Source organism: Halichoerus grypus, chromosome 5 (genome assembly GCF_964656455.1).
Source record: "Halichoerus grypus chromosome 5, mHalGry1.hap1.1, whole genome shotgun sequence".
Taxonomy (NCBI): Eukaryota; Metazoa; Chordata; class Mammalia; order Carnivora; family Phocidae; genus Halichoerus; species Halichoerus grypus.
In genome coordinates, this window is record NC_135716.1 from 168,691,325 (window position 1) to 168,716,554 (window position 25,230).

At 57.1% G+C, this 25,230-nt stretch overlaps 1 protein-coding gene across 6 annotated transcripts in view; it reads right to left on the reverse strand.

The window, feature by feature from the left end:
• LDLRAP1 (low density lipoprotein receptor adaptor protein 1) overlaps window positions 1-25,230 on the reverse strand; it is a 34,367-nt gene that overhangs the window by 611 nt on the left and 8,526 nt on the right. For 2 of the 6 annotated variants that reach the window (XM_036114918.2, XM_078073619.1), the window contains exons 2-9: window positions 24,371-24,513; window positions 23,426-23,538; window positions 21,489-21,603; window positions 15,885-15,957; window positions 15,438-15,587; window positions 14,723-14,853; window positions 13,317-13,351; window positions 9,850-11,818 (exon numbers count right to left, since the gene is read on the reverse strand). In XM_036114918.2, coding sequence (XP_035970811.2) covers window positions 11,674-11,818; window positions 13,317-13,351; window positions 14,723-14,853; window positions 15,438-15,587; window positions 15,885-15,957; window positions 21,489-21,603; window positions 23,426-23,538; window positions 24,371-24,513 — 905 coding nt within the window. In that variant the 3' untranslated portion in view covers window positions 9,850-11,673. Of the gene's footprint in view, window positions 323-9,849; window positions 11,819-13,316; window positions 13,352-14,722; window positions 14,854-15,437; window positions 15,588-15,884; window positions 15,958-21,488; window positions 21,604-23,425; window positions 23,539-24,370; window positions 24,514-25,230 lie in introns of those variants that run through there. The other 4 variants (XM_036114951.2, XM_036114940.2, XM_036114929.2 and 1 more) reach the window with 4 other exon arrangements.

The window sequence follows — 25,230 nt, forward strand, 5'->3', positions numbered from 1 at the left end:
GGGGAGAGGTGGTATAGCAGCCCACGACTGGCTTCCTGCTAGGTCTGGTGGTGCCCTGAGGGGTGGCAAGGGGGCCACTGGCTTCTTTGTGTTTGTACCAAAGAGGGAGAGGGGGAGTGACAGAGGGAGGGAGGGAGGATCTCTCTCCCCTGACCGTGGAACCAGGTCGGCTTTTCGGCCTCACTGAGCACCTGCACCAGGCGGAATGCTATGACCGGGCTGGCTGAGTCTCTCCAGATCCCTCTCTGGAGCTGGAGTGTGGGGTCAGCTGCCCTGAAGAGCACGGGCTGTGTTGAGGGCAGATCTCTGAACAAAATGGGTCCTTCAGGGAAGGAGGAAAAGAGGGAATGGAGAGGATGAGTGGCAGGATGGGTACCCACCACACCCTCTTAGGGTGCCCAGCGGCACCCGCGGCTTCCCTGACCACCACCAGAGCTAGTCCCCGCCCAGCCTCATGTAACTGATCACGACTGGACACGTGCACTCGGGTGGTAAGAACGACAGTGCTAACAGCTACACACAGAGCGTTGGCCATGTACCAGCTGCTGTTCCCAGTGCTTTACACGTATCAGCGCATCTAACCACAGAAGAGCCCGTACGAGGTGGGTGCTGTTGTTGCCCCCATCCACAGATGAGGAAAACGAGGCTCAGAGGGGGAGCATAACTTGCCAGAGGCCACAGTGGTGGCACCGGGATGGGGAACCAACTACCTGGCTCCAGGTCCTGGCTCCGAGACTCCACTCCACCCTGCCCCCACCCCTGCTCCCACAGGAGCCTCAAACTCATTGCCTTCTCTCCAAACCTGCTTAAAGCCCTTCCCTGCCTCGTCAACTCCAAGTCAGCGTTCAGGTGTCACCAAAGGCATCCCTGTTTTCTAACCGCATGCCAGGCTAACGCCCTCTCCATGGCTGGCATAGCACGCTCTGCATCCCCCATCCGAGCCCCGAGCACCGGGCGTTGTAACTGTCTGGCTTCTTGTCTGTTTCCCTGGAGGGCAGGAAATGGGTCCTACTCCCCCCCACATGCCCAGTGTCCTCAGTGCAGACCTGGCACGCAGGGGCCACCTGGTGAGAGCCCAGCCCTGGGCCCTCCGTGCGCTCCCCTCCCCCCCTGCCAGCTCCTGCCCTAGCGGCCCGGCGCGTGCAAACCCCTTCCTCACTTTGCAGGCAAATGTCCCAGCAGCCCCTCCGCCACTCCACCTCCCCAGCTGGGTCTACTTCACACGCTCAGCACGGATTTCCCCACCTCCGCTCCTCAGCCTCCTTCCTGCTTTACTCTTTTATTAAGATTCTAATTAAATAATTCTAATGAAATGTAATGAGCTGAATCGACAAACTTACTGCGATAAAACAGCATTCGAGACATTCTCTCCCCTGCTCTTTCTTCGGCAGTGGAAGCGGGATGGCATGGGGCCTTTACTGCCAGGGAGGGGGTGGGGATCGGCAGGGCTGGGACTGAGCGCCCCGCTCGCAGAACATCACCTGGGGCCAGAACCACTGGCCTGGCACCCCCAGCCCAGCTGAGGCCTCCCCTGACTGAGCCACCCAGGGGCGCCATGCTTAGCGCAGAGGTCTGTCGTTCAGGGAGACCAAGCACCGGCCTGGACCTCACTGTTGGGCCCTCTTCAGGCCTGTGCCTCAGGCCAGCCCCAAGGCCTCTGCCTGATGGCCCTGCATGGCCTTCTCCACACGAGGAGGGGCAGCTGAAGACTCCAGACCTATTTAATTGGGGTTCGCTGCCCTCCAGCCCTGCTCTCTGCAGAGGAAGAAAGGCCTGGACCTGCGTCTGGCCCCCGTCTCCAGCGTGGCCTCAGACAAGTTCCATCCCTCCTCTGGGCCCCAGCCCAGTTTCTGCCAAACATCAGGCTGATCTGGGCACGAGGGAGCTGCTGTGACAAAGAGCCCCGGGATGTTGAGTTGGGCCTGGCCTCAAATCCTGGCCCTGGCCCTTCCTGCCTCTGTGGCCTGGGGCCAGTCACTTCACCTCTCTGAGCCTGTTTCCTCATCTATAAAATGGGACCAACATCACCTGCTCTGCAGAGCCGTCGTGGAAATGACATTCAAACAACAATAAGGCACGGACTAAGTACTCGATAAATTATGACCACGAATTATCCCAATCCCTGTCCCCTTCCCCATGGCAACCCTGGGGACTGAGAGCTGAGGTGGGGGAGTGAACAGCTTTCAGTATCTTCCAGACCGGACGCACCTGCCTTCCCACTCTGGGGTAGACCGGAGCCATCAGCCAGTGTGGGACACAGTGCCCTGGTGGCCTCGGGCAGGACTTTATAGCCTCACTCACGGGCCCTGCCCAGGCAGCAGCCCCCCGTTACAGCCCCTCGGAGCTTCCTCCCATGCCTGATCTCACCACCTCCGTGCAGGGAACGTAGAGATCCATTCGTGGTCCCGTTTCGCAGACCAAGAGACAGGCTCAGAAAGGCAGTGGGGACTTGCCCCAGTCACACAGCCAACAGCAGGAGTCAGGGCTGGAACCCGGGGCCCCCGGCTCCAACACCAGTGAACCACTCACTGCCATCTCCCCCTCCAAGGGCTCACGGCCAGGCTGTGAGACAGACCCAACAGCCCTGGCGGTGGGCAGGGGTACGGAGGATGGGAAGAGTCCACAGAGCAAAGCTGAGGAGCGGGGGTGGGGGGCCCCGGTTCCTGGGCTGCCCCGGGCTCTGGGGCCGGGCGCAGCAACACTGACTTCGGAGTCAGGCAGACCTGGGTTGAAGTGCTGACACTGCACTCACTTGTTGGGCCGTAGGACCACTGACGGCACCTCTGGGAGCCTGGGTCTCTTCACAGGGTTAGTGGAGGTGGGGGGGTAGGGTGTTTGTACCCCCGGAAAAAATGGAGGGCATTGTGGATATTGTCACAGCCTGTGTATTAGCTTCCTGGGGCTGCTGCAGCAAAGCACCACAAACTCAGGTGCTCAGAACGACAGAAATGTATTGTCTCACAGTTCCGGACGCCAGAAGACTGCGCTCCCTCTGTCACCCGCAGGGGAAGGATTGTGCCTGGCCTCTGCCAGCCCCTGACTGCCCCAGAAGTCCCCAGGGTATGGCAGCATCGCTCCCGTCTCCACATGACGCTCTCCCTGCATCTCCTCAGTCCCTCCTTGGTGCGCGTCTGTCCTGTCCAAACTCCCCCTTGTACAAGGCTATCCGTCGCATCCGATTAGAGCCCACCCGAGGGACCTCGTTTAAGCTTGATGACTTCTGTGAAGACCCTATTTCCTAATCCGGCCAGATTCTGAAGTGGGGGTTGGAACTTCCGCATAGCTTTTTGGGAGGACACAAGTCAACTCATAACAGGATGCAAAGCTCTTTTGTGCACGAATGATCCTGATGGGTGGGCCCCTCCTCACTCAGGGAGGGGACGTGACCCGCACGAGGTCACGCAGCAAGGGAGTCACGGAGCCGGGGTTTGAACTTCGGTCCCCCGACTCTGGTGATTTTCCACTACCTTCTTTAAATTTAAAATGAGAGGAGAGCCCAGAGCTATCCTTCAGGGTTAGGAGTTTGACCCTGAGTAGCCATTTGGCATCAGTAACACCACCATGGACCAAACACCGACCAGGAATCAGGCACCCTGCTTTCTATTCACTGTCTCACACTCCTGCTCTTGCAGCCGGACTACCTGGCCCAAACCCAGGCTCTGCCCATTCCCAGCTGAGTGACGGGGCAAGTAACTTCACCTCCCCGGGCCTCACTTTCCCCTTCTGTAAAATGGGGACAGTAGCCATTGCAGAGGGTTAGTGTACAGACCAAATGAGGTGCTCCATATAAAGCCCCTAGCACAGTGCCTGGCACACGGTGAGTGCTCACCTCAGCTCCACGGTAGGTCCCCACTCTGCAGATGGGGAAACTGCAGTCATCACACCGAGGTTAGGAAGGAGGAAGTAGCAGAGATGGGATTTGAACCTGGGTCCCTCCGATCCCTAGCTCTGTGCCCTTTCCACAGTACTAAGGACCTGGCCTTTCCGGAAGGCCCTCTGGTTCAGGAATCTGGCTTTTACTTAAGGCTGGCAGGGCCCAAACGTCAGACAGTCTTCCTACCTGGGTGGAGGGAGCCCTGATCCAACTTGGTCACTGGGGAGGGATGGAGAGTCCTCCCTAAGCTGTCAGAGACCCCCAGGAGGCAGACCGTCCACCCAAGTCCCCAGGAAGCGCACATCAACTCTGCTGGGTCCCAGGGGCCCTCTGTTTTGATTCACTATAAAAACTCTCGAGCTGAGCTCTGTGGAATGTCAAGCAAGCAGGGGCCCCAGTGACTGAGCCAAAATCCAAGACATTCCCCATTGCTGCCCCCTACAGACAAGCAGGGACCCACATGTACGCACAAAGGAATACATATGCCCCCGCACCCCCCGCCCCGAACTCACATGTTCCCAGGCTCACATTCAGGTTTGTGCGCCTGGGACGCCGCACACAGACCCACCCAGCCAACATGGGCTTGCTCCGCACACCCAAAGTGATGACACGGCGTGCCTGGAGATGCCTGGGGCACCACGGCTTGTGGCTGGCAGGCACTCAGAGATGCCAGCCCTGCACACCAGACAAGTTTGCACAAACTCTGGACCCAACCCCACAGAAACCCACAGTGTCCCCGGTGCACAGATTTGGGTCCCTGGCCAGGCACATGGTGTTGTCCTCGGTTGGAAAACAGAGGGAGGAAATGCTGTTCTGCTTTCAAGCTGCTGCTGCCCCTTTCCTAGCCCCAAGCCGGCTTCCTCTAGGGCCGGCCCGTAACCTTGGACCCCCGAGGTCTCTGCATCCACCCTGGCATACCGCCTCTCTGCAATCTTGTCTCTCTCTGCACAGAACCTTCTGATGACCGTCTCACTCAGAAGCCAGCCCAAGGCCCCTGCCATGGCCCGGAGGTCCCACGTGCTTGACCCGCTCTCAGACCCCACTTCTCCTCTCCAGCCACATGGATCTTGCCCCTCCTGTTCCTGCCACATTCTGCTTCTGTCTGCCTGGGGGGCTTTGCATGTGCTCCAGCGCTCTTTCCTCCAATAGCCATGTGTTGGCCTCCCTACTTCCTGTGGGGTCTCTGCTCAAGAGTCCCTGCCCACCCTGGGTAAAACAACACTGCCCACCGGGTGGTCTAGCCTCTTCCCCTGCTTTTTCTCCTTCATGGGACTGAGCACCACAGATGACTGATTCATAATTGGGCGGGGGGGGGGGGGTCTCAGTATCAACCATAGCAGAACGTCAACTCCACGAGGATGGGACTTGGGTCATTTTGTTTCCTGCCATGTTCCAACCACCTGGAACCCTGCCTGGCGTGTGGTGGGTGATCAATCAATGGGTGTTAAAGGAGTGACTCTTGATCCCTGAAAGCATCCAGGAGCAGGCTTATCTCCAGACAGGCCTGGGGTACAGTCCTGGTTCTGTCATTTATCAGGTCACTCTCCTCAGTCTCGGCTCTCACAGGGCTGTCCTGAGGATTAAGATGGGGTGTGAGTCTCAGTGTAGCACCTGACAGGTGGTGGGTGGGGCAGGGAGGTTCGCTCTGGACCACAGACCCCCGCACCGGAGTGCAGGGTGGGGGGTGCCAGGTGGTCTGGTGGCTGCTCGGCACTGCTTCCCTTCCCTTCTAGATGCCCTCTTGTATCTCAGGGCTAGACGCCTATAAACCACTTTCCCACTTCCCTTTGTGGGCAGACTCCGAGCGGCTCCTGCCCGTGAGACCAGATCATGTGAGAGCTGGAGGTGAGGGCGCCCCGGGATCCCTGGCAGCAAATTGCCCCACCCCCGCCTTCCCTGATTCCCTGAACCTTTTCAGGGGCCTCCTTCACTCCCCTAGCCCTGCCAGTGGTTTTGTGAGCTGAATCTCTTTATTAAGAGATTCATTTCCTACTTGAAACAGCTAGGGTAGAATGTTTTCTTAACTGAATCCCAAATGGACAAGAAAGTTTCTCGAGTTTTCCCAGAGGGCATGTTTCGATGGTGGGGACAAGCCAGCATGTGCACTTGAGTGGCATCAGGGTAGAAGCTGGTGGGACATTTGCCACCAGGAAAGGTGGGGGAGGGCCTCTCCCCTGGGGGGAGACTGGTCCCCGCCCTCCCCCTCCCTCCCCGCCCAGAGCAGACCTCACTGCAACAAGGACAGAGGGATAGCCCCAGCGGATGGTGTTTTCAGCACCTTACAAATATGAAGCATTCGTTAACTCATTCTCTCCTCACAACACCCCAACTTGGACAGTACTGCTCTCGTCCCCTTTACCGGAGAGGAGACCCAGACCCAGACTAGGAAGTCATTCGCACAGCTCGGAAGCGGCCAAGCTGAGATCCCGGCCCAGGCTGCTAGAGGGGCTGTGCTCCTCAGCACAACTCTTGGTTCTCTCAGGCCTTCTGCCAGCCCCTCTGGCTGCAGAGCAGACTTCGGGGCTCGAGGAGGGGGCTGAAGAAGCAGATGATGAACTGACGCTCGTTCCATGCCTTGGAGTTCACCAGGCCCTTTCTCCAGCCCTTCTTACAATCCTTTCCAATTCCCCACAAGCCCTTGGACCTCGAGCACAAGTGTGGGGAAGGGACTTCTCCCTCTGGGGTGGAGGACTGAGCATGGGGCTGCGGAAAAATCTATGGCTGGAAGTGCAGCTCTGCATAACTAACTGCCCACACAACCTGGGGGGAGTCCTGTCCCTCTGTGGGCCTCAGTGTCCCAGGTATAAACAAAGGGGGTGGCCCGGAGGACCATTAGGGGCTCTTCTGGCACTGACAATCTAGAATCCTGCTTTAAAGACACTTTGAAAACCAAGATCCTTGGTCAGGGCGGAGGAGGAGACCACACGTTTTACGAAACCAGGCGGGGCTGTGCATGGCGGAGACCTAGAGCGCCTGGCCCAGCGGAACTGGGGGAGCTTGCCATAGGACGGGTCTGCCTCCGGACAGACAGCCTGCGAAGTGGACCATGGTGCCACAGAGGCTGGCCTCGCCCCCTCTCTCAGCGGGTTCTCACAGGAAGCCAGCTGGCCGTCCCTCTTTTGGTCACTGACTGCCACTCGCTGCCAGGTGCTATGCTGGGCCCTGGGGCCACAGGTGTCTCAAACACAGGCCCTGGCTGCGCAGAGCTCAGGGTAACCAAGGCAATCTCCAACCTTTGTACGCTCCTTCAAGGCCCAGTAGGAACACTCCCCTCTTCCAGAAGCCTTTGCTGGCTTCCTCAGCTCTGACTTCCCACGTCCCCGTGGTGGGAGGCAAACCTACATCATGCCCAGCTCTCCAGGGCGCTGTGACCCACAACCCCTGGGCTGCGAAGAGATCAGGGCAGGCCCTGGAAGCCCCACCCCATGCAGGGGCTCAGCAGGTGCAGTCAGAACTGTTGCTTGGCAACCAGGACTTGTGACACAGCTCACATCTGTCCTGGCTGGAAGCAAAGGCACCAACCTGATCCAGCACCTGTGTGGTGGGGGCTCAGCTCAGAAGCTCCTGATAAGCAAGCAGGGTGTTGTCCAAATGTTCCCAGTGACCCACAGAGAGAGGCAGAGCCACACTGGGACAGTAACCTGCCTCTTACCATCTGTGGGAGGCTGGCAGGTCACATAAGCTCTGTGAGCCTCAGTTTCATTGTCTTTAAAATGGGCTTATAAGCTTGCTAGCACAGTCACTGCACAGCAGCTTCGACTAGCTAATGTGTGCAGATGCAGCCGGTGTTCTGGAAAGGTGTTCCCCTCCCCGGCACCTCTGAGGCTGCCGTTCACCACCAGCCACACATGAGTCTGCCCCCAGAGGACACCTTCCCCCTCTGGGGGACCCCAAAGCTCACTCTGGCCAGCCCCCTTCCCTGCCCACCCCAGGCTGGGCAATGCCTACCGGGGGCAATACAAGGTGCCGATGCCAAGTCCTAAACCGGGCATGTCCAGAGCAACAGCCCCGAAGGGCAGCTACCTAGTGAGCAGGAAGGATGTGTTTGGACCCGTCTGGAAGACGGCCCCTGCTTTGGGCGCCTAGCCTGGCCCAGGCCCGCTACCCTGCCCATGGAGACACCCATTGGCCCGCAGCTCCCATCTGCCACATGGGAGAGGCTGCCCATTTCTGGGCATGGGCCGCTCGGCTCGGCTTTGCCCTTCACTCCACGGGGTGGGTAGTGCTGTGGAAATAAGCACTAGTCGGACAGACTCCTTACTGGCTGTGAGACTTTGGTCAATTCACGTATCCTCCCTGAGCCTCCGTTGTCCCATCTTGAAAATGGGACTAGGACCACCCACCTCATAGCACAGTTGTTAGAATTAGTATCACCGATGTTGGTGTAAAGGACCTAACGGGGCCTGGCATGTATAAAGCACTGGAGAAAGGCTCCTGTCCTAACAGGTAAGCAGGCCACCTGTTGTGATCTGTACACACGGGGTGGCAGGAGGAGGAAGGCCAGAGCCAAGGGCACGGAATCTACCCCAATTCCCCATCTGGGCTTGTTGAGAAGTCCTTGGAGAGATTTAACTGGGATGGCATCTCCTCCTGGGAGAGAAGACCTTGACATCCACCCGGCAAAGCTGAAGGTCCCATCAAATCTGAAAGGCGACTTTGTTCTTCCTGGCTTCATCCGTTATGCATGAAAGAGCAGACGGCGGGTGCTCAGGATTCGTAATTTGAGACATCCGGAGACTAAAGACATTGGCCAAATTTAAACCGAAAGATGAACTTGTTGGGTGTCTTTTCAGATTATGGGAGAAGAAAGGAGAGAATTTCTTAGTCATCTATGATCCACTCAGAATTCACAGTGAGTCGGCCTGACATCAGAGGGCCCCGCCTCTGGGTTCCAGACATTTTAAATATCACTGTTTGAAAGGGACAAAGAGATACGTGTTGGAGGAGACCCCCACTGGAGCCCGAAGAGAGGGGCCTTTCTGTGGCCGGCACCGTGGGGCTCACAGGAGGCCACGGGCAGCATGACTACAGGTGTGGCTCCGGGGAGGTCAGGACGTGGTGGGGTCAAGGGTCACACAGATCTGCGTCTGGCCTGGGTGCAGGACCGCCTTCCGCCCTAGCCTGGGTGCTGCAGCAGTAAGGGCAGCTAAAAGCACTGGGCTCGGAGGAGATCAAGTTCAGCACGGCCCCAGGCACACAGGAAGAGCTCAGTGACCCGCAGCTGCCTCTATTGTCCGTTGTACTTTGACTTCCTCAAATGTATTGGGTCCAAATGCCTTTTGCTCTGAGATGAACTTTGAGCCTTCTCAGTAGCCACCAACAACATCATGGTTACCCAAGTCACAGAAACCAGGGAGGTGGGAGGGGTGGAGCTTGCTGCAGCCTTTTCCCAAGTGGGGAAACCGAGGCTTAAGGAAAGAAGTGACCGATCCAGTGTCACAGCCTGAGTGAGGCCTTGGGTCTCCCACGTCGCTAAAACACTTTCCACCATCCCCCACCCCGGTCCCCACTCACACCAAAGCCACAATCTGGAGTCTACTTGGACCCTGTCCGAACTGCCAGCCCCAGCACTTGACCCCCAGGCCCGGGCTGTGTTCAGCACAGAGTTTGCTAAATGAACGCATATCAAGGACCCATGTAAGAATGTGACGGAAATGATGGACATCCTCCCCAAGAAAAACGCACACGTGGACCCACACATGATCATATGCACGTTCCATGGGTTCGCAGACCCCTGGCCAGGAGGCCCCACCCTAGGTTTCCACTGCCCTGGATCGCTGGTGCAGCCCCGAGCTCTCCAGGGATGACCTCGCCGCACACCCACATCTGCTGGGTGCGAAAGGGCCCCGCTGGGCTTCTACCAGGGGAGCACAGACCATCACCCCTGCCATGCCTCGGCCTGTGGTCACTACCACTGCAGTCCCTAAAGGCAGGAGCGCTCCCACCCGGCCACAGGCCACTCCCTCCAAGTGCTCTTTGTCTTTCAAAAAAAGAACCTTTATTACTTAGTCTTTTCCTCATTAGAATGTCTTTTACAGCAACACAAAGCAAAGCACAAGACTCATCTGCAGACACACGGGAGCACAGACAGCTTGTCAGCCAGGGACCCACACAAAGGCCAAGTCCGGTTCTCACACACACACACACACACACACACACACACACTACGGCCTCTCGGGGTTTCTGGACCCTCGTGCCAGGGACAGCCGGTGTCGGGACCTAAACTTGCTGCCTCATAATAAATCCAGGGGCCGGTACCAAGGTCTGGGGTGGGCAGCAAGGTGCAGGCGCTGGGCAGGGAAAGGAACGGATGCCCGTATTCTGATAGACACTCTACAAATGTCACCCCACCCCTCGGCCAGGCACTTCTCTGTGCTCCGATTCAAGTGCTTAGAGAAGTAGATGCTGAGAGATGGTGTGTGTTTCTCCTGGGCTGTGAAACCTGCGACCATCAGCGCCTTGAGCTCAGTAAAGCCATGCCTGGGAGGCACCCCCAGGGGGAGAGGGCACTGGCAGCTTTGCTGGGAGCCCCGGGGTGGGGGGGGGAGCGGGAGGAGGACGGGAGACAGAGGACAGACGCCGCTGCCATGCGCCGACCCAGGGGTGAGGGTCGGGAAAGAAGAGTGTGATGCTTCGGCGTCTAGTTTGGTTTCACCCTCCAAATTAGCATCGACACTTTCATTCCACGCAAATCGGCAGCCAGCCAGCGAGCAGGGCGCGGAAGCTCAAGCCAGTTGTCTGTGGAAAGGCACCAGATGGTTTGTTATGAAACACATTTTGGTCAGAAAAGAGCTGGGGTTTTTGGTTCCTGGGAGGACAACAACGCCAGAAAGAAGGGCGGTGTGAGCTGGGAGAGGCAACTTTGGCATCAGATCTGGTTCTCCTCTGCCCTCCACCCTTTCCACACTCGGGGCCTGTCTCCTCCTCTGTAAAATGGCGACAAAAGAGTCATGACCAAGGCTCGGTGTTCGGCACTACACGCTGTCCCCGGAGGCGTGGGGAATCGAGGCTCAGAGACACCCACGCGGATGAGACAGGAAGAGCGGACACGTGCCCGTCCAACTCGAGAAGAGTGGGTTGGGGGACCCCGGCGGAGGGCAGTCACAGATGATCCCCACTGTTGCAGTCAGACCCTGGGGACCCATGGGCAGCCAGGTACACTGGTTCCGAGCCCCGATGTGAACCATCTTGTGGAAGGGCAGACAGAAAGCTCTATGCAATGCAGCACCTTCGAGGAGCCCCTGGGGGCCACACCTGCCGTGTGCGCTTTAAAGTGCCAGCTACACGTTGTCTTTGGTCAGGGGCTGCCCCTCCGCTGGGAGCCCCGGGGCAGGGGCGCAAGCCCAGCGGGGCCCCGGCCGAAGGCACACTTGAGGACGCAGCGTTCTGCTGAGGCTGCGGGGCCCTCCTGTGCTCAGTAAGGAGTGGGGCCACCGCCAGGGAAATCTGGGTCCTTAGAAAGAGAGAAGGGACAAGAATGCTTTGGTCACCAACACCCGCAGCAGAGCAGAGCTTGCTCAAGAGAGGGCAGAAAGCTGGTTAAAACACGCGCTCGTGCCTGACGCAAATTTGGCTTCCGAGCTGAACCAGGAGTCACTGAATAAATATTCAAGGCATCCTTCAGTTCTTACAGAAAGAGTGGGGCTGAAAGAGAACTTTCTCCTTCCCCCCTGCCTGACTGGATGCAGCTGGGATTCGCAGGCCGCCACCCAGCAGAGGGTGGCTGGGGGTCCTGGCGCTGGCCCTACGCCGCCACCAGAGGCTTTGGTCTGTCACGTGTCCCACCAGCCCCGGGGCGCTCAGAAGCTGAAGAGATCATCCTGCTCGGCGCTGCTGCCATCAGGCTTGTCCCAGTCGACAGGTGAGTGGCACTGGGCGTAATGGATGTCCTGTGCTGTCAATCCAGTGTCCAGGACCTGAGGGTTTGTCCGAGACTGCGCAAGCCTGGAAAGCAGAGCTCTGTGAGCCCGGGGCCCCCGAAGGGGCGGAAGTGAGAGGGCACAGGTGGGAGAAGGCCAGGACTCAGGGGCCAGAGAAGACAGTCCTGGATATCAGGACGGGTGGCGCCTCTGACCGGAGTCTACTCTTGAGGACCAAACGGCTCAGAAAACTGTGGGGCAGGCAAGGGCATTCCCGCCATGGAGAGAGGGGCCAGGGGAGCCACCCCTACCCCGACTCCACCCAGAAAGAGGGGGAAGGGCAGCGCTCGTGCGGGCAGTGAGGGGCACACGCGCGGTGGGGGCAGTGCAACCAGGAGCAGACCACCGACCAGAACTGTTACAGGAAGGAAGATAACCTAAGCATCCAAAACTAGGGGAGAGGTAAGTAAATTACAGCCCAGGTCCTTAGAAGAAGGTGAGGCAGTCAATAAATGAGGTGTTTACAAGGAGTTTTTAACAGGCTGGGGGGAATGCTCCTGATAGGTCAGTGTTCAGTGAAAATCAGGATCCGCAAATGCAAATACCATCTTGAGTGATCAAGGCAAAAAGAAAAAAAAATGTATATGTATAGGATGAGCATGAATTAAGCCCAAAAGTCTGGGCTGTGGGATTATAGGATGCTGTTATTTCCTGTTTAATGCTTTGCTGATTTTCAAAGTTGTTAATAAAGAGCATAGGATACTTAAGTAATCTGGAAAAAGCAAATGGAAGATTTTCTTAAAATGAGGGGGTTGCAGTCAGCAGGAAGACAGTAAAAAGAATGTCTTTGCCTCCCTGAAAGGGCCATCCATGCTGAACCCCCACCTCCCCAGGCTAGGCCCAGGGGTTTCTAGCAGGTTCCGGCACGGAGGGGTTGGGGAGGAAGGAGAGGGCTGCAGGGGGCTGCCCAGGGTCCCCAAGGAGACAGGGGCGCCTGACTGACCAGGCCCAGTGCTCAGAACCCTGGGCTGCCCAGGGCTCTCTCCAGCCCAGCCTTTTCGGGGCCATGTCCCCAAGCTGAAGGTAGCCATGGCTATAGGGCTGGCCCCTGGGAAGATGGGGAGAGGCCACCACCCTCAGACAAGACCAAAATATCTCCTTGCTGTGCCTGACATTCCTCCTCTATGTATCGCTTCATGGGTTTCATTAAGCATTACCTCCTCCCTGCCCCTTTCCACAACTGCAAAGCCTCTGGAGGGAACAAAGCCTGCAAAAAGCCAGGTTTGGAAGGCTCCACCAGGTGTAGGAAGAGGGAATCAACCTGAGCTGCAGAGTGTTTAGTTCATCTCAGATTGTGGTAGAGAAGCCACTAGGAATAGTTTTTGATTCAACAGCAAGAGCCTTTTAGCAGACCTGGCCAACCCCAGATAGTGAGTTCCCCATCCCAGGAGGCATTCAAGTTGACATTTTTTTGCTCTGGGAAAGGTCAGAGTTCATGTTCTCAGATATGGCAAAGGACCCCAGAGACCAGCCCACAAATGCCAGGCCCTCTTCCCCAGCACAAGGAGCCCAGCTAATGTTACCTTGAAAATGCTTCATCCAGGCCGTCATCCAGCTCCTTGGGGAAAACAAAGCAGGAGATAGAACCCTCAGTGGGGGAGCCCGTGCTCACAGCCAGGAGCTAGCCCAGCCCTGGGTAAGCTATGGGGACTCGGGACACAAGCGTAGGAGTCTGGTGAGTGCCTGGGGAACAGGTACACACATCTCAACCCGCGGGCCCAAACCTGGGGTGTGGAACAGGAGAAAGAGGATCTGGGTGGGTAGAATTCCCAGCTCAGCCACCACTCAAGGGACACCTTGGGCAAGTCGCTGCTCCTCTCTGGGACTCAGCTTGTCCTTCCGTAAAATGAGGGGGTTGGACTGGATGAGGTAGATGGCTTTTAGGTTCCAAGAGCAAAGAGGGTAGGGAAGAAGGTTTTCTTGCTTTCATCCACTTCTAAGCTCCTGAGGGATAACCGATGACAGGAACCCCACAGCTTAGGTGGGAAAACAATGGGAGGGGCTCCCTGCAGCCTCCCTGAGCAGACAGGTGGGTGCTAAGGGTGGTTCCCAAGCAGCAGAGAGCGGGCTCCTGATGCCTACTCGAGGGCGCCATATCGAACGGGATTTGAGTTTCCCAAGTCCGTCACCATTCCAGGTATTTTACAATTAGAAACGTGTGATTCTGCAAGTGATCTGAGAGCAGAAAAAGGACGTGCAGTGGACACGTGGGGAAAAACGTGCCTACGGCCTGTGATGATCTACCAGCGTCGGATTGATGGTAATGATTTCCATCACTGTAACGTGCTTGTGTGAGATGCTGATATGTGGACAATTTGGATGAGAGGTGAACAGGAATGCTTTGTACTGTTTTTATAACGTTTTTGTAAGTCTGAAATTATTTTCAAGTGAAAAAATTTTTAAATTTTTAATTAAAAAAAACCCAGTTTCCTCTGGGAGATTCTGCAGGCAGAGGTCATCATCTTTATTGAGGGGATGAAAAAGCTGAGACACAGAGAGGTCGGGGGCTTGCCTCGAGTCACAGAGCGAGTCAGGGCCCAACCGCTGACCGCCAGGCCTCAGCCTCCTCCTTCAGATGGCGGAGCAGGGAGGGGTGTGGGGAGCAAACTGTGCCCACGCCCAGAACAAGGGAGCCTTTGCCTGGTCTGTGGTGGGCCGAGCCATGGGCACTCCGACCAAGAGCCTGTGCATTGTGAGGAGACAGCTGTGCTGGGAGCCAAGCCTGCTGGGGAGGCAGCCCCGAGTTCAAAGGGACATTGTTTGCCCCCCACCCTGGGCCTGGGCGCTGCTGGGCTGAGTCTGGCCCTCCCAAAGGACTGAAGTCATGGGTGCCAAGGCCTGGGCCCTAGAGAAGCCTTAGGCCTCAACCAGGGATCAGGCGGAGGCTTGCCGGATCCCTGTGGGGTCCCCAGGCCACATGACCACTCACCCAGACAACACTGCTATTGTTCAAGGCTTGAGGCCTCGGTGCCTCGTCCATGTTAGTGGTATTAGCGCTGACTGTGGACAGCGGGGCCTTGGCCGTCTCTTCCAAGTCCAGCAGGTTCCCAGTGGCAACCACTATGAGGGGTCCGGTCAGGTGTGTCAGTGGGAAGAGCCTCCTGGTTCCAGGCCTCATCTCCCAGCCCCGTCCCGGAGACTCCCCAGCTAACCTGGTCCTGACTCTGTTCTCAGGTATGGCCTTCCCAGGCCTATCAACCAGACTACCCAGAGCCCCACCGGAGCCCCCCACCCGAGCCCCCCCCCCGAGCACCTCCCGAAGCAGCTGGACGGCTGCCCACAGGGCGAGAATCTCACCCCAACTAATGTTTTAGGCTGAAATTTTTACATTCACAACAGGTGTTAAGTTTTTAAGAGATCACATAAATAAGATGTTAGATGTACAGAAAGAGATGTATACATATATTTATATAGTTGCATAGAGACATATTTGGAAGAACATGCACCAAAACGAGCAGTCTTTCCCTTTATCTACATTTTCTAATTTATCTATGATGAGCATGTATTATTTATTTAACAATAAAACAAAAATAAAAAACCAAGGGTTTGCCCCAGCCCAGGAAGGAGTGAGTAGGGCCCTCTGGATAAAGGGAAGACCCGGATCATGCAGCTGATTCTGGCCCCACCCCCGGCCCAAGACTCACGGCTCTTCAACGTCGGGGTGCTGTCTCGGAGGCCCCCGCCCAGGACGTCCCCTCCCTCTTGGCTGGCTTTGTCCCTCTTCTCCTTCTCTGTGGGACCAAGGCACAGAGCGTTGCAGCCCCCGCCCCCAGCAATCGCTGGACAGGGGCAGCCTGCAGCCAATGTCGGGGGGCAGGCATTAGGTCTCCAGCAGGGAGGAAGGAAACTGCAGATTTGACCCTCACAAGCACCCTGGGGGAGGGAGACAGCTGTTCCCATTTCTTCGCAGGGGGACAATGGGACTCAGGGAGGTGAAGGGAGCTCTCCAAAGTCACACACCAGGTAGGCAAGGAAGAGGAGAGCCGGGCCTGGACTCCAGGGCCTTTACCACCCGCTCCCCACTCCTCTCTCTCTGCCAGCCTTCCCCCGTTTCATCCCCGCCCCCCACAGTGTCCCTGAACAAGACTCACCTTCCTTGGACACCTGCCAAAACTCAAAAGCGACTTTGAAGGCCTGGGCTACTGTGAGGGTGACAGCCTGGGCCTGAAAAACAGGAAACGGGGCGGGGGGGGTGCCTGTCAGGCAGGTAACAGCAAGTCTGAAATGTGGGCCCGAGGCTCTGCTCCACCAAGGCTCCGAACTGGCAGGTGGGTGAAGGCAGAGTCCTGGCCCCTCCCTGGTCGCCAAGCAGCCCTGTGGTGTACCAAGGCCACGCCCTCTCCAGGCAGATGGGGCCGCATCCTCAGCACCGGCAGCCCAGCCAAGGTTCCTGCCTCTGTTCCAGCCCCCACGTTTGCAATGGCTGTTCGCCTCCACTTTTTCCCCTCTCCTTTGGGCTTCTCTATATTCAAATAACTAGGGGCTGGCTTCTTCCAAGAAGCCCTCCTCTAATTACCCGAGGACTTCACACAATAACTTAGCCCTTGGAATGAGAGAGCAGAAAAGCCAGAACTGGAAAGGGCCTGGCTACTGCCTGAATGACCAACAGCCAGAGGCAAAGGTTCGACCTGGTTAGCCCTATGCCGGGTCGGAGGGACTTCTAACTGGATCCACGATGTCAATGCGTGCCCGTGGCAGGGGACCAAAACCATTCAGTGCCATAACTCACTGGGAAGAGGGGGCCACCCCTTGGCCCTTCACCCCTGAGGAACTCCCATGCACCCCTTCACACCCATCTCAGATGTCACCAGCTCTCTCAGGTCACCTGCACTGGGGCCCCACAGGCCCACCTGGCATCATGCCTATCAAAGTGTCACCAGCTCACATGCCTGTGACACCCCATCTGGGTGCTCCCTAAAGGCAAGAACCTAGTCTAAACACCCTGACCCCCCAGAGCAGGCCACGCCCTCCAGAGGTGCAACGCTGCATCCGCCTAAGGGGCCAGCCTCCTGACGCCTCCCTCAGCCAGGACCTACCCCCAGCCCACATTCATCGCAGCCTCTTCCTCTCTCTGCTTCCAGTTCAGGGTTAATCACAGCTCAGCTGCTGGGCTCTGGGAGTCCCAGAGCTCAGCTGTAGCCGGAAGCGACATCCAGCTTCCTTCTGACAGCCCGAGAGTACGGAAGAAAGCACCAGATTCTTCCAAGTGCACAATAAGTTCAGGCCTAACCAGCCTTGGACCCACTCCCTTTCCCTCCACCAGACGACTTGATTTAATTGAGAAATGAATCTGTGGCTACTGCCTTTAAAACTCTTTTTTCTAAAATTTAAAATCCTTAAACAAGCTGACTGATCCATGCCAATTAAACTTCATGAAGTATAAAATCTCATTTGAATCTCTCCGTCATTTACATTTTTGATGCAAGTATGGGTGCTTTATAGCAAAACTTAAATATGGTAATTAAGTATGAAACTCTTCACAGCTGTTTACAATTTAAGCTGTCACGTCTGAATCAAGTTTAATAGACCCAGTTACCATTGAGAATTGCCCATGAACTAAAAATATGGGCTGATTACCAGCCGGAGTCAGCTCACTATACACCCAAGACAGGGTTGGTCACCTAATGTGGCAGGGAGATGGAAACACCATTATTTTTGCCTCCAGGATATCTGGGGCATGAACCTGATACTGTTTTTGCATAAATCTACTTGTTCACTTGCATACATTTCTGCCCTTTCGCCCCGAAATCCCGAGCTGCAAGTAAACCAAATATAACCCAAGATGCACATGTGCGCAGGTGGCTACAAGCCCAGGCTGGGCAGGGACTGGGGGTGGGGTGGGCCCCGCTCTCTGGGGCGGGTGCAGGAATCTGGGCAGCATTACAAGAAAGGATTGCTCGAGCCTGCCCATGGGCAGGTCTTCCTTCCCTGATCCCGCAGGCTAAATGCTTATCCCTCCCAGGAGTGCCTCTGGCCTGTGAGTCTCTCAGCACCTGAACTGGGTTCTACCTCACCCAGTTTTTCATGTCTCTGGCTTGTTCCCAGTAACCAGGCTGTGAGTTCCTTCAAGGGGCCAGGTCTAGCTCAGGACCCCCCAGGATTCCAGATCCCAGCCTAGTACACAGACCAAGTCCGGCCACGGGTCCCTTATGGCCCTGCTGCCCCGGAAGCATAAATCCTGCACAGAAGGATTACCTGAGGAATGCCGACGGCCATGTAAGGGATAACAGCCCTGCCGCAGCGTGCCCGGGGTAGAATCACGGGGGTCACTTTGTTTCCTGTCAGTCCACCTGCACTGCAACCCTGGGCCCCCCATCAAAGCCGGCAACCCCACCTTCACTTCAGAACCCTGAGGCTGCAGTGCTGGTGGAGGCCTCCCCGTTGGGCAGACAGAAGCATTTCTTTCTGGAGGAACTCATCCTGGCCATGCCCAGCAGGAGTCACCAGGGGAGGGAGGCCTGGTGGCTGTGCTGCCCGAGCTGAGCTGAACGGGTGGGCAACCCAGAAAGGAACCCCTTCGCCCCCACCCTGGGTGGTCACCGACTTCTCGCCCAGAGAAAGGGTGGGGATGTGTGGAGACTGTGGGGCCCAAAGGCTAGGGGGCTAGGGCAGCATGCAGGCTGACTCTACTTTGCCACCCAGCCCAGCTCCAGTCACATCTGAGTCCTCGACCACCAACCACACCATTTAATTCTGCACCTTTGTCTTTGCGCGAGCTGACTCCTATGCCGGGGTCCTGCGCTCTTCCACCGCCTCACCCCTTCTCTCGGCCGGCAAACTCTCACTTATTACTCAGCCCTCAAAGCTTGATTCAAAATGTCTCCTTCTCGGGACGCCTGGGTGGCTCAGTTGGTTAAGCATCTGCCTTCAGCTCAGGTCATGATCCCAGGGTCTTGGGATCGAGTCCCGCATCGGGCTCCCTGCTCCGCGGGGAGCCTGTTTCTCCCTCTCCTGCTGCTCCCGCTGCTAGTATTCTCTATCTCTCTGTGTGTCAAATAAATAAATAAAATCTTAAAAAAAAAAAAAGTCTCCTTCTCTGGGAAGACTTACTGACCTCTGGTGAGACTTACTGACCTCCACCCTAGAACTGAGCCCACCGTGTTCCAGTTACCAAATCCTGGCCCTTCTCCCCCACCATCTTGTTGGTATCTCCACGGCCGATTCCCTGGGTCCCCGGTGCCCAACACAGGGCTTAGCCCGGGACAGGCAGCAGCGGACATCTGTGGGGCACCTGGCCGCTGGCGGGTTGCAGAACCTGAGGCCCCCATCTCACCTTCTGCCTCCTTCTCAAAAATGTCCACTAAGCCCTGAGAATCTCAGGATTTCCAACACGGCCAGGATCTCCAACTGCCAACTTGGGCTCAGCGGAGGCCTGGGGGAGGCACGAGAATACCACTCTCACATCGGGTGGCCTATTTACCATGTCCTGCCCTGGGCTGTCGGAAGGGGAAAAGCCGGCTGAGAAAGGGTGGATAAGCCGTAATCGAGCCAGTCAGCTCCTGACACAGAGCAAAGTGTGTGAGGAAAAGTGAAGAGCCCGGGCCCAGGTGCCCAGCAGTAGCCATGCCCCCTGCCGGACCCGGGTGCGGCCGCCAGCACCAAGCGCCAAGCGGCGTGCAGGCTGTTTTCCTCAATAACTGACCTCTCGGCCTGGGCCAGGCTGATTTTGTCCAAGCCTGTCTAAAGTCCACTGGCCCCAGACCAGGCCTCCCTTCAGCCACTGGGCGAGCACCCGCTTTCTTTTACCCCCTAGCTCCCCTTCCCAGAGGAAGCCTCCGGAGCGCGGCGCCCCTCCTGCCCAGGGTCCGCACCCCGCAGAAGTGGCTGTGGGCCACAGCTGCCCCTGCCCAGTGTCTGCTCTGGTCAGTGGGAGGAAGAGACGAACAATGGGGACATAATGAGCCTGTATTTTTAAGTCTCTGTGGCCTCATAAGAGACAAAGCCAAGAGTCACTGTCTGTGAGAACAAAGCCGTCATGGGAGAAGCCACTGCAGCCCGGGGACCCGGGGCATCACGAGGCCTGGGTGAGTGGCTGGTGACACTGAGTCTGCAGGAAAGAAACAAGGTCCACAAAAGAAAGGGGCCTTTCAGAGCAATCCTGGAGGTCACTGAGGTGACCTTCATTCTGCTGATGGGCAAGCAGCCCAGAGAAGGGCAGGGTCTTATCCACAGTCACAGAGCACAGCAGCCAGGACCAGACCCCTAATCTGTCTCGTCCTGCAGTGCTCCCTCCAAAAGACCTGTGGGAGGCTGAACCGTGGCGCCCAAAGATATCCACATCCTAATCCCTGGAACCTGTGAGGGTTAGCTGGAACGGCAAAGGGGACTTCACAGACGTGATTAAGTTAAGGATTTTGAGATGGGGGGTTATCCTGGATTACCCAGGGGGCCGAATCACAACAGGCCTTCTAAGAGGGAGGCAGGAGGGTCAGAGCCAGTGACAATGGACTGGGACAACGGAAGCAGGAGGAAGACTGGGAGGTGCTGCACTGCTGGCCCTCGGGTTGAAGAAGGGGCCAGGAACCAGGGAATGGTGGTCTCTAGAAAGTTTAAAAAGGGCAAGGAAACGTATTCTCCCCTGGAACCTCCAAAAGGATGACAACTCTACTGACCCACTTTAGACTTCTGACCTCCAGAACCGTAAGAGAATAAATCTGGGTTGCTTTAAACCACTAAGTTTCTGGTAACTTCTTACAGCAGCTACTGGAAACTAATACCGTGTCTCGAGCAGGCCCTGATGGGTGGCAGGAAGCCTGGGGGCCACTTAAAGACTGTGCTGTCCTTGATGTGTCCGTGAGGAGAGGAACAGGCGAGAGGATCTTGTCTCCTTGGTTCCAAGGACCACAGGGTATGGGGAGGAGGGCTCTGGGCTCCGTACAGAGGTTAACAGAGGCCAACACTAAACCAATAAACGTCAGAAATCTCCTCACAGAGCAGATGTTCAGATCTCCGGGCCTCCGAAACGAAAGCATCAACACCAAAGGTGGACTCACTCTGCCTGCTTGTCCCAAAGTTCAAGACAAAGCCCAGAGACCACAGAGGTCCCCGCCTCGTCTCAGCTGGATGGGGCGAGGGGGGTAGCCTGGAAATGGGGCAAGGAGCTCGGGGCTCCTCGCGGCCATGCGGTGAGGGGAAGAAACATGGGTTTAAACCCTCGCTCTGCCCAGCTGGCTGTGTCATCTTCAGCAAGACAGCTGACCTCTGTGAATCTGCTTCCTCACTGAAAATAAAAACAGCGAAGCCAGGAGCAGCTGCCGCCTCACAGAGCTATGAGGACTAAAGTCCACCACTGAAAGAGGCGCATGGGAGGTGCCAAAAAATGGCCATTTCCCTCCCCACTCTGGCTACAGCGAGCCAGGTCCCCTTGCCTTTCCCCTGGGCCCTCTGATCACCAGTCTCTGAGGAATAATTCCTACAAGGCCCTGAACCCTCAGACTGTCCTACTGACAGGAGAGCGCCCCCCCCATTCAAATCCAATCAAGCATGTTAGAGAGGAAGGGACCAGGGCACTGACTGGTGACATGGGCTTGTCACTGCCCACAGGCCAGGCTTACTCGGTGCTCTCAGCATCCACGTGGGGTTCCCAGGAATTTCATACTTCATATTAAGTGATGTCACCTCTGGGTCCTGCCTCCCCCCAGGGGCAGGGCTGCCAAGGCCAGAGCCTGCCTGGGCCCCAGCCTCTCCCCACTGACCAGTTTCCGCTTGGTGCAGAGGAAGGCATGGCACTCGAGATTCTCGTTGTGCTGGCTCTGGGCAATGTAGGCAAACACTTTGTCGTGCATCTTGTCTGCTGTGCAATAGGAGATCCTGAAAGGCAAGTGGGAAGTGTCACCAAACCCGGCACAGGGGCCTGCCCACATCTGGGGTGCCCCACAGGGCATCTCCCGAGTCCCCGAGAGCCAGCTATCCTACTCCACCAGGGGGAGACTCTGGCTTTGGCCTCTGGACCTGGCATTCTGGGCCATCGATGGGGGGCACCCAGGCTAGGCAGGAAGGAGTGGAGGGTACTTCCCCCCTCTACTGAGTCATACCCCAAAATGGTAACGGCTATGCCTTTCCTGCACCCCAGGCAACACTCTAGATATGACTTAATTCTCAGAGCTGCCCTGAGATGGGTTCTATTATCATTCCCACTTTTCAGGTGAGAAAACTGAAGCTAACGGTCGGATCACCAAGCAAGTGGCAGAGCTGAGACCTGCACTCACCTGCGGGTTCCAGAGGCTGTAAGCACTGCCATGCTACCCTTCTGGGTGTGTGCTGACCACACGGAATGGGGAGCAGGACACCGCCCCGCGCACCGATGCCCTTCACTGGGCCTTCCCTCCCCGCCCTCCAGTCATGCCCCTGCCCAGAGGTCGGAGGAGCCCCAGGCCCTCTCTCCCGGGGTGTGGTCAGAGGTCGAGGAGCTGGGAGTCAGGTGAGGGTGTGTGAAGATGACCAGCCCGGGAGCCCCAGCGGGTCCAGGAGGAATACACAGCAGCTCCCTCCTCTTGGAATACTTGCCCCCAAACCCCTCCTTGTCTGTTCCCTCCCTGCCAGCTACTCAGCCCGGGAATCTCCATCAGCAGAGGAACTGGGGTGGGAAAGGAGCTCAGCAAACTCCTCCCCCAGTTCTCCCGGCTTCCCTCACAGCCACTGACACAGGGATCGGCACCACTTAGGACCCCCAGGCCAGCAGCTACCTCTTCTCCACCCCAGTGGATCCAGCCTCCTGCCACCTCCCCAGGGAGGCCTTGCCAGGTCTCCCCAGACAGGCCCCTCCTTCTCTGCCCTCCTTGCCGGCAGGGGCTGGGTCTGAGGCCTCCCCTAGTTAAAGGAGGCAGGCAGAATCAGGAAGGTGAGGGGAAGACACCAGCCAGAAACTCTAAAACCAACCCCCCCCCCCCCCCCCAGGACTGGCTTGTGCTCCAGGGGATTGAGCCACGTGCCTGGAGACAAAACAAGAGGGTGGAGGAGCGCCCCGCAGCTGAGTGCCTGCTGGACAGAGCTCCAGCCTCCGTGCCCTGGTCCCAGCTCAGCCACTACCTCACTGTAGGGCCTTGGGCAACTCCCCGGGCCTCAGCTTCTCCATCTGTAAAATGGACTGTCCCTTCCAGCATTGGAATCCTACAACTGACCAGCCAAGAGAGGGAATGGGGAGAGCTTAAGGTTCCAAGGGCTGGGTTCTGCCTCCCTGAGAACAGTGCCCCCCCCGCCCCCCCATACCATCTACGCTCTGGCCTCCGACTCTGCCCTGAGGCCTCCCTGAATGCCTGGCCAGATGTCCAGAGCTGAGCTGCTGCGTTCACAGCTCTCTGCACCGAGCCTGACTCAGCAGCACGCCTGCGGAGGGGCGGCGGGGAGGGGGTCCTAGCCCTGAGTAGGCCTCAGCTGCCTCCTGCAACTCGGAATAATGACAGCAGCAACTGCCCTTTAACCAAATACCCACTGTGAGCCAGGCACCGTGCACTCAGCACTTCCTAACAGCACTGAGAGGCAGGGTCTGTTTCCATCCCCCCCTGCCCCCCACACACGAGGAAACTGAGGCTCCAAGGTCACCCAGACAGAAAGTGGTGGAGCCTGGATTCAGAAGGGGCGCCCCACCCACTGCCCCAAGCGGCAGAGTGAATGTGGGCGACACTGAGCGTACCTGTAAATGGACACATTCTCAATGAGCTGGTTGGTGATGTTGTCAGTCAGGATAATCCCCCGTGGCGACACCTTGAGGGTCACTTTCTGCAGCTTCTTCCCGCTGGCCTTGGCCTTGGGGTAGATGTGGGTCAGAGAACCTGCCTGCCCCACTTGGGACCTACTCTCGTGGGCTACACCTAGCTGGTCTAAGCCCCAGACTCGAGGCCCCCGGGAGGCCTCAGCGTAGAGACGCAGACACGCTGGGGAAGACAGCCGTCAGCCCACTCTTGTGATAAACCCAGGGACAACCGCTGCCCACGGAGCGCCTGCTATCTGCCAGGCCCTGGACCTCGAGTCGTCCTTAGAGGCAACAGAGCTTCTCCCGAGGAGGAAATGGGACTCAGAGGTTAAGGGAGCTGCCCAAGGACACACAGCCAGGAGGGACTGCAGCATCTGAGCACTGAGTGGGCTATCACAACCCAGCAGGGTCACTCCCGGGGACTCTCCACTCCACCCACTATACCTGCGAGGGTCTGAGCTGAGGGGTCCAAAGGCCACCAAGGGAGGTGCATTTATAGGGCCATGCTTACTCAGGATGGCCAGCTGGGGAGGGGGGAGATCTGTCTCTGGTGGGTCACCCTATCCCTCAGACCAGAGGACAAGTGGTTGTGTGACAGCAACCTCCCCACTACTCCTTGGCACTAAGTCACCAACCCTGAGACAGGGGACCTGAGTTGGGGGAGGGGAGACTGGGAGAGGCCATGGCCACAACAGCTGGAGAGGAGGACATTGACCCTGACCCCACAAGCCCAGTGGCTCCCCTCTACCAGAGTCCCTAAGCCGGATGCTAGGGGACGGGAACGGCTCAGCTGCATCCAATCAGGGTAATAAGCAGAGGATGAGTGGTACCCCAAGAAGAAGCTGGCCCTTGGCTCATGGCTCCCCCACCCTGACTGGGGCTCACCGTGGCCACAATCCTCTTGACAGCAGCAGCTGACAGCTCCTCACCCTTGGGCTGCTCCACCAGCGTCATGCCCAGGTACTTGAGGCTGAAGAGCATTCCCTCGAGCAGCGTCTCCCGAGTGTCTGTCCAGTTCTCCGGCAGCTCTGTGCGGAAGGAGAGGCCTTCAGACCCTGTCCTCCCAGCCCCCATTTCCTAGGAAGACCAAGCAAGGGGCATTGGGGTCGTCCATCTACCATTATTTTTACCTATAATAAAGGATCAACATTTTCCAGTACCTACCAAGCACCATGGTAAGAAGCCTTCCATAAAATATTCTCATTAATCCTCATGACAACCTATGAGGTAGACACTTTTATCGCACGCACTTACAAAGACACTGAGGCCCCGGGAGGTGAAATCACACAACCAAGTCCACAGAGCCAGCAAGTATAAGAGCCAAGATCTGAACCCATATTTTCAAGTTCAAAACCCAAACTCTACACTTCAAAACTAATACCTGCTGAGAGCAAACCATGCTATTTTCTTACTGAATCTTCTACACGATCCTGTGAGGTGGATGTTATTCTTACTTTACAGATTAGGAAACAGGCTCAGAGAGGCAAAGTCATCAAAAGGTCACATACAGTGAGTAAAGGGTTGGGAGTCAGAACTCAAACCTGGGCCCCAGCCTGCTCTGCTGGCCTCCATCCGCACAGCCATGGAGAGGAAGAGGCAGGGAGGAGAGGGACCAGGAGAGAGGCAGGGGGCAGGGAATGGGAGAGGTGATTGCTCAAATGACATCCTATGAAGGCCGCTGGAATCCAGGGGGTTCAAGTCCCAGCTCTGCTTCCCACCACCTGCATGTGTTGGGGAAGTCCCCT